At 44.2% G+C, this 13,062-nt stretch overlaps 1 protein-coding gene across 4 annotated transcripts in view; it reads left to right on the forward strand.

Moving 5' to 3' along the window:
• cdon (cell adhesion associated, oncogene regulated) overlaps positions 1–13,062 on the forward strand; it is a 200,475-nt gene that overhangs the window by 165,671 nt on the left and 21,742 nt on the right. For all 4 annotated transcript variants that reach the window (XM_070894317.1, XM_070894314.1, XM_070894315.1 and 1 more), the window contains 4 exons: positions 172–353; positions 5,696–5,801; positions 11,661–11,783; positions 12,210–12,443. In XM_070894317.1, the coding sequence (XP_070750418.1) occupies positions 172–353; positions 5,696–5,801; positions 11,661–11,783; positions 12,210–12,443 (645 nt within the window). The remainder of the gene's footprint in view (positions 1–171; positions 354–5,695; positions 5,802–11,660; positions 11,784–12,209; positions 12,444–13,062) is intronic.

Consider the following 13,062-nt stretch of genomic DNA (forward strand, 5'->3'; position numbering starts at 1 on the left):
TCTGCCAATCTCTGCCCTCCTGTGAAGAATCACAATGACCACTTGGGGTCTCAACCTGTTAGCAAATAGCCCCACTTGTCAATGTGGCGTTAGAACACACTTTGAAGTAGTAAAGTGTCCTATGCTGCACTAATTACTAGTCCCGGTTTTCTGGATTTTTGTGTGCCTCAGGTGCCACCTACAAGTTCCGTGTGATTGCCATCAACGCCCATGGTGAAAGCCCCAGAAGTGCAGCCTCACGACCATACCAAGTGGCAGGGTTCAGCAACCGATTTTCGGCACGTCCAATTGCAGGTCCTCACATTGCTTATACAGAGGCTATCACTGACACACAGATAATGCTGAAATGGACGGTAAGCGTTGTGCTCTCATTGTAGGTCTTCAATCTTTAACCATTTTGTTATCTTTTTGTTTCCCCTGCCTCATCTTTTTAATAGTAATATATGTCACAAATGAAGGATCTGTGCCTCAATTTGGGTCTGTGTTTTTGAGACGCATTATTCATTTTCTGCTGCCTTATACAGAAACCTCCATGTAACAAGAAGGCTACAAAGCAGGGAAATGGGATTAGAGTGGATAACTCCAACCAGAGTAAACCGTGTCACAAAAATGAAGCATTTTGTCTGTTTGCTCTGTGTTGGCTGTAGTATTACTTGGCTGCTTCTGAAGGCAAGGGGCATTCAATGGAGGAACATGATAGGATCAATAGCTGAAGTATTTTAATTAAAAACAATTCTCCAGTCATTAGAACATATGAAGAATTTTGCCTAGATATCATGGCAAGTGAAAACACTTTCCAGGCCACTGAGAACAAAGGCTCACTAATGAGAGCAGTCTGAAACACAGAAACTAAACACATCTAGAGTAAAAAGGCTTTTTTTTAAAATCAAAAAAGTAACCACTGGCTTGAGTTAGTGTAGAAGGCTAAAATAAATGCCCCAGTTGAAATAAGTACTTTGGTCTGTGTTTTTAGCTAAATTGTAGCTAAAGTTCAAAAAGAGCACGTTTACTATTTTTGTTAGTAATACTGAACATGGGAAATCTTCACAAGCACATATACAGTGTGACTACACTAGTTCCTACCTACTCTCCCTTGGTACATTTATTTGGCTTCCAGCTCTTGGAGGTCAGTGAGACGATGAGATGACTGCTACTTCAGAAAACGCATCTAGCTGAAAATTCCATGCTCCGCTGGTGTAACAGGGATTTGAGCCCTTTTACTGAGTATAGTAGAGCAGAGAAAGAGATGCTAGTGATAACGGGAGAGTAAAGTGTATAAGAGTATTCTGGAAATGCAAAGATTTAGTATGTAATTTATCTAAATGAGGTATTCGCCAAATATGGGATCTTTAAGCAAAGGAATCACTGGAATGTTTATCTTTGGCATTTGCTAGCAGCAGAGTCTGTCTTTTCCCCCTGACTTTCTCCTCCTCTGAAGGTTGGGCCTCATGTCGATTCATTTTTTGAAGTCACTTTGTCAACCATGTTTTTTTTTAACCAAAGGAAAAAGGGTAGTTGTGCCAGGTGCATGATCTAAGCATTTCAAAATGGTGACTTTGGCGATGTGAGGCAAAATCAGATTAAGAAAATCTGAAACTTTAGTAAGCAAAAGTTTTTCGGGTGGGATCGGAACATCAAATTTCCAATGTTTGTGATTTGAATTGTGGCAGAGTTTGCTGGCTGAGCACCACTGAGGGTGGATGAGGGTGAAGGATGGAGGCTCTTATCAGTCACAGAAACTTCTATGCTCTGAGCTTGCACTTCATTCATCCAGCCAACTCATTAAATCCAAGAATGTGCTCAATTACAATCAGTCCTTTCCTGGCAGTGAGCGGGAGCTAGAACCGGGGGAGTCTGACCTCTCTGTCTGACAGAACCTTCATTTACTGAATTTTTTTTAAAGGCAAAAAGAGCCTGTTTTATTCTGAGTGGATTGATAAGATCATTCAAAATTGGCGGGAGGCACGCAAGGCTCTGGAAAAATATTTTCCCCCTTGTGTCATGTTTCCCTCTTGGACTGGGTTGATGGATTAACACCGAGACTCTGCGATTGGTTGTTACTTTAATTGTGCACTGATTATCACAAAAGCTCCGGAGTACATTAACCCTGGGAAGACTGAAAACAGTACTTTATATACTCAGGAGCCTGTTAGAACAGGCAAGTTAGATCTCCAATACTTAACTAATAGGCACACAGTGAGTAACCCTTAACCTGTTAAATAAGCAGCTACTCTGTACAATTACACACTCTCTAAAGGGTCTTGCTGTTTATTCAGTAATGCAAGGGTTACTCACTAACTGGACACAGTTGTTTATTTAGCAGGTTAATGGTTGCTCAATTTCCAAGTTGGGCACTACTGGTGGATATAGTTGCTTGCAGAAGGTGCTGGTCAGGAAACCCTGATTTTCCAGGGCAGAGAATAAGAACATTAGGATCAGGAAAAGGCCATAAACAGCCCCCCGAGCCTGCTCCACCAGTAAATAAGATCATGGCTGCTCATTGACCTCAACTCCATTTTCCTTCCCCTACAGTCCAAAAATCCGTCTAACTCAGCCTTGAATGTACTCAACGACTCTGCATCCACAGCCCTTTGGGGTAGAGAATTCCAAAGATTCACAACCCTATGAGGGAAGAAATTCCTCCTTATCTCAGTCTTAAAGGGCCGACCCCTTATCCTGAGACTATGCCCCCTAGTTCTAGACTCTCTAGCCAGGGGAAATGGCCTCTTGGCATCTATCAATCCCCCTCAGAATCTTGCCATACTATCTAATTGCAAAGTTCCTGTATTGAGCAGGGTAAGAGTTACTATGTAACTGTTGGCAATTACTTATTCAGCAGGGTACGGGTTACTCACTGTGTAACTATAGAGTTCCTGTTTATTCAGCAGGGTAGGGGGTCACCTTTTTAGAATTTCATTGTTTAATATTAAGTACAGGTTTACAAGTTCTGGATGTTTCTGTGATTGCTGTGGGCAGATTAACCGACTTTGGCAAGAACTTCTATACAGGGGCAGCTGACAGGACATTGGTGTAAATCTTGCCCCTATTTAAAGCACAGATTTTAAAGTATTTCTCCTGACAACACAATGGTGTAACATGTCAGAGCACCGTTAAATGGTGCCACGGCAGTGGTCTGATCCCATGCTCTGCTGAGCTGCCTGTCTCCACTGCATCATTGTGCAAAGGCGCCAAGCAATGACTAATCTCCAAATAGGAGAGCGGGGTAAACAGAGCATCAATCCCAGTTTACTCTCTTACCCCTCCTAGAGGGCAAATCAAAGCAGGAGGACAGCTGCACACACTTTTCTGCAGTCTAGTGTCATGATGTTTAAGGATTAATCCTAAAGAGAATACAATTTGTTCTTGTTTCCTTTTTTTTCTTTCTGTTCCTTTTATGCCGTGCATAATTCCTTAGTCACTAGACCAAAGAGCATTACAGTTTTTGGCAAATGTTAAATGCTCATCAAAGTGAAGATGGTAAATACTAAGGCACCTATTTCGGGTATAAGTGCCATTGTCAAGCACTGCTAGGTCAGGTGCAGAAGTTGGATGCAATGTAAAACTTGCCCAACTCTGTTCCAACAACGTGCCTCACCCTTAGCCTTGGAGAGCACCGTACTGCTGTGATTCTCAAACTGCTCCTTTGGCTCTGTGTTGTAACTGCTCTAATTACTCCCGACTGTGCCATTGTCTCATGCCAGTTCTGTTTTTGGTCCTTTTTTAGTTCAGTACTTGCATTTTAAAAATGAATCGGTGTTACTTGTTCCTGGTACACTGCTGGTTTTCTCCTGAAAATGTCATTGCATGCTCTTTTTACAAATACGGGGGTGCTTTATGGAAAGTTCCAAAGTACAGGGAGTGGTGATAAAAAGGTGGGCCATCGATAGGCAGTAATGCAGAGTCCAGAGAAGTTGAGTGCGGATGGGATATCTAGCTGGGGCTCGCTTGGACCAGGTGGACATAAGCAAGCAGGAAAATAGACCCCTCGTGTGCTGTCTTGCAAGACAATTTATACTATGACCGTTTATCTTTAAAGATATATGTTCCCCTCTTTGTACGCAGTGTAACAATGCACAACAAACACACAAGCCTCAATGTGAACAAATTTTATTTTATTCTTCCTTCAGCCCACACCCAAAATCTGATGGAATTCTTCAGTGGCTGTTCTAGGCAGACAGCAATCTTGATTACAGAATCATTTAATTCCCAGACATGCCGCTTAACTCGTTATCAATATGGCACAGAAATGCTGGAGGACACAGTCGCTCCCAAAAAAATATGCTGAAGGAAATTGGTTTTCCTTTTCAAAGAATTCCAACAAATGACAATGAATATGCTAATGTAGATGTACCGTTGGGCATGCTCCACAGCAGCTCCTATGTGACTATAGCTCCTTTAACGTAGATTTTGTGCTGAACTAGTGTTGCCAGCTCCTGGTAGGTGGGTCTTGTCATGGCAAATTCAGCATGTTTATTTTGGGGTTGCTATCAGCTGTGCAAGCCAGCGACAATAGTACGGGTTTTACCTACATAACAGCAGCGATTGCACTTCAAAAGTAAGCTGTTGACTGTGAAGTACTTTGAGGACATGAAAGACACTATATAAATAAAAGTTTGTTCATCCTTTGGTTGCCTGCTTCTCAGTTGGTCCCAAACACTATCTCGTACAAATCTGTTTGCTGTTACAACCAGGAAAGCAAAAAGATAATTTTAAGAAATCGAGCTCCAGATGTGGAGATTTGCCCACCAGGAGCGCATATCAGTAATTAAGGCACAGACTTGTGGCTGGAAAATCATTTGAAGCCTGCACCTGAATTCCCATTGTGCAATTCCGAAGGGCAAAACTCAATGCTAAACATCTGGTTTTGTTAAATTAGCCCTTGGGAGTTCCTTCGAGCTCCCATTTCAAATTTTTCAGCAGTACACTGTTGAATGTAAGGGGTCTCAACAAAAAATACATTTGGTTGCAGTATTGACATTGTACACTTAGATGTCTCTGACTTGCATTGTAGATAACATTTAGTAAACATGTTCACAAGGCGGCAACTGTTAGAACATCCAAGTGCGCCATAATTTATTTTATTCCATTGACAGGCTGACCAATTTGTGGAGCATGCATTATTTTCCTAGTATCTAACTGTCTATAGTCTCCGATCTAAAGCTGGCGCTCGAACAGCCTAATAACTGCAGTGTAATCCTTGAGGACTCTCGCTAGATCCTGGTTTGAATCCCAGCCTTGACTGATGTTTGTATCTGAGCTTTATTTCGGTGCCCTGGCCCATATTTATTCCTCAATCAACATAACAAAAACAGATTATCTGATCATTATCACATTGCTGTTTGTGGGACCTTGCTGTGTGCAAATTGGCTGCCACGTTTCCCACATTATATCAGTGACTACACTCCAAAAGTACTTCATTGGCTGTAAAGTGCTTTGAGACGTCCGGTGGTCATGAAAGGCGCGAGATAAATACAAGTCTTTTTTTTCTTTCTGTAGAAGCCACAGGCTGGCTGGGGCACAGGCACATTATTGGGCAGATTTACTGCATGTTCTATGTGACCTTGAAAGGCTGATGAGGATGGAGAATGGCCGTTTAGTTCCTCCATTCTTGCCTATGTGAAAAGCTCCTTCTTATGACAAACTGCTGAGCTATGTTGAGTTACTAATATCTCCACTGGTCTGATTATCTTCACAGTATATTCCATCCAGTAACAACAACACTCCCATCCAGGGATTTTATATCTATTATCGACCGACCGACAGTGACAACGACAGCGATTACAAACGAGATGTTGTGGAAGGTACGCAAAGAAACAGGTCTGCTGTCTGTTAATTAACTATGGTTTAAAATACATATCGACTTCTCCATCCTGAACTAGAGAGGTAAACGTCCACTTTATCCAGTTGTCTCGACTGAAGTAGTGTGGTCTCTGGAATTCTGTTTTAGCCTCTAAAGCACTTGTAATTCGAAAGAAATGTCACCATTTTTTTTTAAGGACGTGCTTATTTGTACTGCAAAAATGCCCAACATGCCCCACCCTTTGTTTCTGATTGGCCCCCTTGGAGGATAAGCCACACTCTGAAGATTCACAGGAATGTGTAACTGGAACCACCCATCCCAAGGTCTCACTGACTTTGCAAATTGTAATTCGATCTACTTGGACTTCCTGAAGTGAGAGGACAGAGCTCCCCAAAAGAAAGCAAGGCCCAGCCGAAGTGCCTTACCGCAGTCCATGTACATCCCTCCCCCAGCCGAAGTGTCCAAGTACATCCTCCGCCCACCACACCATAGATGGGGCAGGCATTGTGTACGGATTGTTAACTGGTTTATTAGGTCTGAAGTGAATAGTGACAATGTTGTGACTTCTGGATATCATCCACTCCAATGATGTCCCTTGTAGTGGGTTGCCCCAGCTCTCTCTCTCCCTCCCTCTCTCTCTCTCTCTCTCTCTCTCTCCAGCCTCTCTCTCTCTCTCTCTCTCTCTCTCTCCAGCCTCTCTCTCTCTCTCTCTCTCTCTCTCTCTCTCCAGCCTCTCTCTCTCTCTCTCTCTCTCTCTCTCTCTCTCTCCAGCCTCTCTCTCTCTCTCTCTCTCTCTCTCCCTCTCTCTCTCTCTCTCCAGCCTGCCTCTCTCTCTCTCTCTCCAGCCTGCCTCTCTCTCTCTCTCTCCAGCCTGCCTCTCTCTCTCTCTCCAGTCTCTCTCTCTCTCTCTCTCTCTCTCTCTCTCTCTCTCTCTCTCTCTCTCTCTCCAGCCTCTCTCTCTCTCTCTCTCTCTCTCTCTCTCCCTCTCTCTCTCTCCAGCCTCTCTCTCTCTCTCTCTCTCTCCAGCCTCTCTCTCTCTCCAGCCTCTCTCTCTCTCCAGCCTCTCTCTCTCTCCAGCCTCTCTCTCTCTCTCCAGCCTCTCTCTCTCTCTCCAGCCTCTCTCTCTCTCCAGCCTCTCTCTCTCTCTCTCTCTCTCCAGCCCTTCTCTCTCTCTCTCTCTCTCTCCAGCCCTTCTCTCTCTCTCTCTCTCTCTCTCTCTCTCTCTCTCTCTCTCTCTCTCTCTCTCTCTCTCTCTCTCTCTCTCTTCCCCCCCCTCTGGCCTCTCTCTCTCCAGCCTCGCTCCCTCCCTCGCTCTTTCTCTCTTTCTCCCCCCACCCCCCACAGACTCTCCCTCACTCTCAACCCCAGGATCGCCGCTATCAGCACCCCGCCGGTCGCACTCTGGCCCTGGGAACGCTGGAGGGAGGGGGGCAGGCAGGCAGCATGTCGGAACCTCTGGTCCTGCTTCTCGGCACCACGTGCATGGAATGATTTGGGCCGGGAGGAGGGCAGAGCTTGAAGGGGGTGGGGTTTGTAGTCTTGCGCTCAAAAAAGTGCAGTACTGGCGGGGGGCGGGGTGGGGGTCTTGTCAGACATCTATCTGTCCAAAAAACATTGCAGTACAAATAGTTACATCGTTTTTTTTTAAAGAGGAAACTAGAAGTCGATGGGGGTGGGTGTTGGTGTTCTTCCAGGTGCCCGTTACACAAAGCAGCCTTAGTGATCTTTTGCTGAGTGACATCGGGTGTGCAATACATCCACTCAAATATTGTAACCCGATGCATCAGTGAACCTGAAATTCATGAAGACCGCTGCCGCCCGTTTCGAGGCGATATTCGGGCGATCCTTGGTTTTTTACTGCCCGCATACCGCTGAGATCGAAGAACGCGAATTTCATCATTATTTAGTGGGGTGTAGCGGGTGGTGGAGGGTATTAGACTCAGCAAACATCGAAGACAGAGTTCTGCGAATGCGCTATTTAAAAAAAAAAAAAAAAAAAAAAAATTTTTTACGTTTTTCCCATGATTGGGGGTTGCCTGCGCATGTGCAGAATAACTTGGGAGGGACAGGAGTACGAAAGAGGGAGAAGACAGTCAGAAGGTTTGAGAGAGAGAATACAAAGGACAAAGCAGGAAAAGTCAGTTTATTAATAGGTGAGAAGAGAGTGGAGGGTAAGAAAAATAATGTATAATTGTTCAAGATTCACTAAAGATTGTAAATAATATCATGACTCAGAAGAAGAGCTTCAAAAGTCAAAGATGGGCAGAGGGCAGACAAAGCTGGTGTTTTGGGGGGCGGGCGCGGGTGTGTAGGTGCTGCCATGGGTTCATCGCGAAGCTCCTCCTCCTCCGTCTCCTGCACACTCTCCTGAGGTGGTCCCGCAGAGGCAATTTCTGTCCCCACATGATGGCTAATTTATGCAACAATTGGCGCACTACTATGAAGTGAGCGACCTGCTCAGGATGGTATCTGATGAATTTACTGCCAGCGTGAATGTGGCCAATAAGTGGGCAGTAATTTTTTTTTGGATCAAAAAAATTACCGCATTCCTGGGCAGTAATATGATGAATTTCAGGCCCTTTGAGATATTTCCCATCATTTGCAGCATTGCAATGTTGGGCACTAGGGACACTGGTGTTACTAAGGTAGTTGTGGAAGCCTTAAACTTTTAATTGCACTCGGTAGAGTGTCCCTTTAATTACATTTTAAAGCGTTTACATTGTTATCATCTTCTGACGGATCTGCTGGTTACACTACACTGCGGCAGGTGACGCTGCCATTTCCCTTCACTCGCTACACTGCTGGAAAATTTCAAAATGTGGACATTGTGTGAGGAAAAGATCTGGCTTGTCCATGGCACATCTCCCATAGTTGAGTAGCCCTCCGCCGATGCTCACTGTCAAGCTGGAACATAGAAAATGATCACTTGAGTGAAGTAGCAAAGGGAGGCTGGCACCCATGAGAAACGTACCCTTGCAAAAGTTGATGCCTTCAGGAGAAGCAGGAGCAAAATCAAGAGGGGAGAAATGAGTTTCTGTGACTGCAGGGCAACTTCTAATCATCAATGTTTAGAAGTAACAATTAGAGGGCGGTAAAGATTTAATTCCTGATTTCTCTGTTTCGTAGAACTGGTTTCTGTGAAAACAAAATAAGGCATTAATGAATACAGTTGCAAAAGTAAAAAAATAAATGAGACTGCGCAGAGCAAAGTCAGGAGTGTAAGAACGGGCCAGACTGTCAGAGTAGTGGGAGGTAGGCCTTGATTTCGTGTTGCCATAGCAACTACTCAGGTGGAATTTCCTGTCAAGGACATTATTAGACAGTTAATTAAATTCTTCCCAGTCTTCTCCCCTGCCCAGCTCCAATTTTATTTTAATTAAAGCACACCACAAATCAGAACTGTGTTCAAAGGAAAAGATTGCTGAGTTATTTCCAGAAGGAGGGGAAGTGTTTTGGAGGATTTTAACAGCCTGGGTATAGGCCAGGAAAAACAAAATAATTTGATCAGACTGCAGTGCTGGTATTGGTGGTGCGCTGACCCGGGACTGCAAGCGACTGCGGCCAGGAGACGGCAGGAACTCAGTCAGTTATTTTCACTTTTCCTTTGGGGAGCTGCCTCTGAGGAATGCAGAGGCAAGAAGCTTTGTTTATCAGGTTATTTGCTGGATTTTTTTTCTTGTTTCAAGGGAGGAGGAGCATTGACTCCATCCAGTACTTCTTGTTAAATCTCTGTCCAGACACAAGGCAGTGAACAGATTTCTGAGCCTGCTTTTTGATAGCTATGTTGACAACATTTTGATTTACGATGTCCCAGCAGATTTTTTCCCCTTCTACGGGTGGGAGTGAGGAAGGTGGGATGTGATAAAGGGGCCACAATCTGGAAAAGTTAAGCCCAAAACATTGCAGCAAGAACCTAAGCTTTTAGAAAGCGGAGAATACAATAAAACCATCCTTTTTTGAGGGATCTTGACCCCAAAATCTTTCTCAAAGCACACCTAACTGCCTCCCTTGTATCCATTAATATTTTCCACTTCAATCATCAGTGGTTACTCATGCCAAAGTCTATTACCCTTTGTTTAAAACCAAATACCTGCATGCCTTCTCATTTTGGCTTGTGTTTCCTGGTATTCAACATAGTGAATGATTTTCCTGGATCAATTTCATTAATCCCCTTTTATACAATACTGAACATTTCAATGAGGTCACCTCAAAGTCGCCTTATTTTCCAAAGAAAGAAACAAACCCAATTTCCTTAACTTTTAATTCAAACTTAAATTAACGTGGCTATTCAAGGAACTTTGAAGCAGAACTTTTTCAAGTCCTTATTATGCATTTGTCTGACTCAGCAGTACGCAATGTAAGCCATTCGGGCTGTAATATTGACTTGGAATTGCCTTTGTGTTTCAATTAGCGATGATCTGAGCATGCAGCTCAATCATTACTTGGTTATTAATCCAGAAAATTTAAGGGTCCAACCGTCCACCTATTTGTACTTAATTTACGTTACTTTTGTGTTGCTGCATCCCGAATATAGCCAGGATTGGTAATAAGACTATGGCCAATAATCTAGTCTCAATGCTAATTCAGTCCATGTTTCACTGAATACCCACAGTATTGGTCCCAGTGTAGTATCTGGATTAGTGACGTGAAGGCCAATTATAAAAGCAGGGAACATTCTGGAGAGTTAGTATATCTCAAATAAGATTGCATGGCCCTCGATGTGGCTTGTATAGGTCAGGTGAAAATGTAGAATGCTGTCACTGGTCCTGGGTCTGTACAATAGTCTCTAATTGGATAGAGATACTGTTGCGGTCTAACACCTACTTGGGGTTCTCAATTTCCTCGTTCCTATGATTTAAACTGAAAGCTACTACGATCAAATGAAAGAATATCACAGTTATACCTACACATTACATTATAGTAGGGTGCAGATTCCGGATTGCAGTCCCAGTTACCAAGCTGAGGTGTACCACAATAAAGAGGCCTCAATAGAAGGTAGCAGGGAAAAGCAGATAGATGGTCAGCATGTAGCACTTTTAATCTGCAGTATCCAAGTTGAGAGCAGTATTACCAGCTCATCATCATAGGCAGTCCCTCATATCGAGGATGACTTGCTTCCACGCTGAAAAGGGATGAGTTAACAGGTGTTTCATTGAAGGACTTAATATTCCAGATCCCGACTGACATCTTGAAGGGTGGAAGATGCCTGTGCGTGGACTGTTTTAACGTGTGGTGGCCATTGCACCCCAGCCACTAAGCGGGCTTGACAGAGTTAGGTCTTGGTCCAGTGGCAAGGATTAACCAAGAGGATTGGAGACCAGCTCTGCTGCACAAACCTAATGCACGCACACATCGCAGTGTGGGCAGGCCCGTGCTTCCCCTGGACCCTCGCCTCTCCTGGGCCCCGATCACATCCCTCTACGAACTCTTGCCACTCCTTCGCCCCAACCTTGCCATTCTTGTACCTGCCCGCACTGCAGTCAGCCGTCGCCCTCCTGCAGCAGCACACGCTGCTCCCTGCAGCGGTACGCCACCGCACACTGCTCCCTCTAAGAAATCGGCGAGGGCCCAGCCTGTAAGACCATCAGCAGACTGCGGCCATGAGAGGGCTTACCAGGTACAGAGGAGCAGGGCACTCTCCCTCTGAGCCAGACATTGAAAACCAAGAGGCAGAAATACCATTCAATTTCACAGTTTGTGTAGATAGTGGTTTGAATACAGCACAATAAAATAATTATTGGGCCACTTGATCCAACAAGCTCATTTTTTTCAAAATCAACCATGTCTATCCTCTCTGTAATAAGCAGATTTGTCATCATCTTGCATGCAGATGTCTTTTAATGTGTTTATCTCGATGCAGGAAACAAGCAGTGGCACCTCATCAGTCATCTGCAGCCTGAGACCTCGTATGATATCAAGATGCAATGCTTCAATGAAGGTGGCGAGAGTGAATTTAGCAACGTCATGATCTGTGAGACCAAAGGTAGGAGCTGCTAACTGCATTGACTCTCCAGTCAGCAAGTTAATTGAAAAGCTTCGGTCTAAAGGTTTTAATGTGTTGTCAGTGGACAGGATTATGATTGATATTCAGAGAAATTTACCTGAAGTGTCGATCGGGTGAGAATAGGATTAGGTTTAATTGTGATGGGGCCCTCTGTTGACTAGCGTGCCTGCAGGGCCTGGGCTGTTACCTGAAGAAAGGCCACTTGGTGAGATATGACAAGGCGGCCATTGCCCGGAGCTGCATCCCAACAACAGTAAGTGCCTTCAGGAGAGAAGGGAGAGGCATCGTTTCGATTTATGAATATGCATTTAATGACTGCTGTTGTAAAGGATGTGAATGAGTTCGTCATATTCTCAATTTTCAGAAAACTTCTCACCATCACTTGCTCTTCATACTTTCCTTTAGCACGAAGACCCCCTGGATCCTCTGAATACTCTGTGGTGATCGGTGACGACCTGAGTACGCAGCCCAATCTCGATGACCACCTGAGTGGTGGGCACGGGGCATCTGCCTCCGGCACGCGGAGCAGCGACATGTTATACCTGATTGTGGGCTCGGTGCTAGGGATCATGGTTCTCATTCTCATTATTTTCATTGCCATGTGCCTGTGGAAGAACCGCCAACAGACAACTCTACAGAGTAAGTCAAGTCCTGTGGATCACCTCTCCCTCCGTTTCTTTAACTTGTTGATGGAGCACTTTTCAATGTTTTGTCCTCAACACTGTCAGCTTAGTGTTGGCCAGTTGCAGAGACCATTCCCAGTTGGGAACATTGATTCCAGCCCTTGGAAACTATTCCAAATCCCAGAATGAATGCTGCCAACTAGAAAGTAGTCAGTTTCTATAGCCGAATTTTAAGAATTTGAGTGGGGATCAACTATAATTGGTATGGTTATCCTGAAATTGGGAAGAGAAATTAGCAACAGTTCTGTATCCTAGTAAGTGTAAGCGCCTTCAAGGAGGAGGGATGAAAGGACAGAATTTGAGTAAGAAAAGTACAATACAATCGTCACTACTTCAAAAAATAAATTGCATGTCTTTCTCAAGTCCTTCACATATAACAGATGTACTCTGGTAACTCCTCGTTGTTTTAAAACAATGCTGTCCATCCTACGGACCATGTGCAACCCCTGAGCCCTGCCAATCTGTCCTAGAAAGCCCAAGTAATTCAGTTATATTTATATTTCCTAATCGTTGATTTGTTATTTTTAAATTTTGACGGTTTGGAAAGGGCTTTACGCAGCACTGTGCCCTAATTG

This window comes from Pristiophorus japonicus, chromosome 11, assembly GCF_044704955.1.
Source record: "Pristiophorus japonicus isolate sPriJap1 chromosome 11, sPriJap1.hap1, whole genome shotgun sequence".
NCBI lineage: Eukaryota > Metazoa > Chordata > Chondrichthyes > Pristiophoridae > Pristiophorus > Pristiophorus japonicus.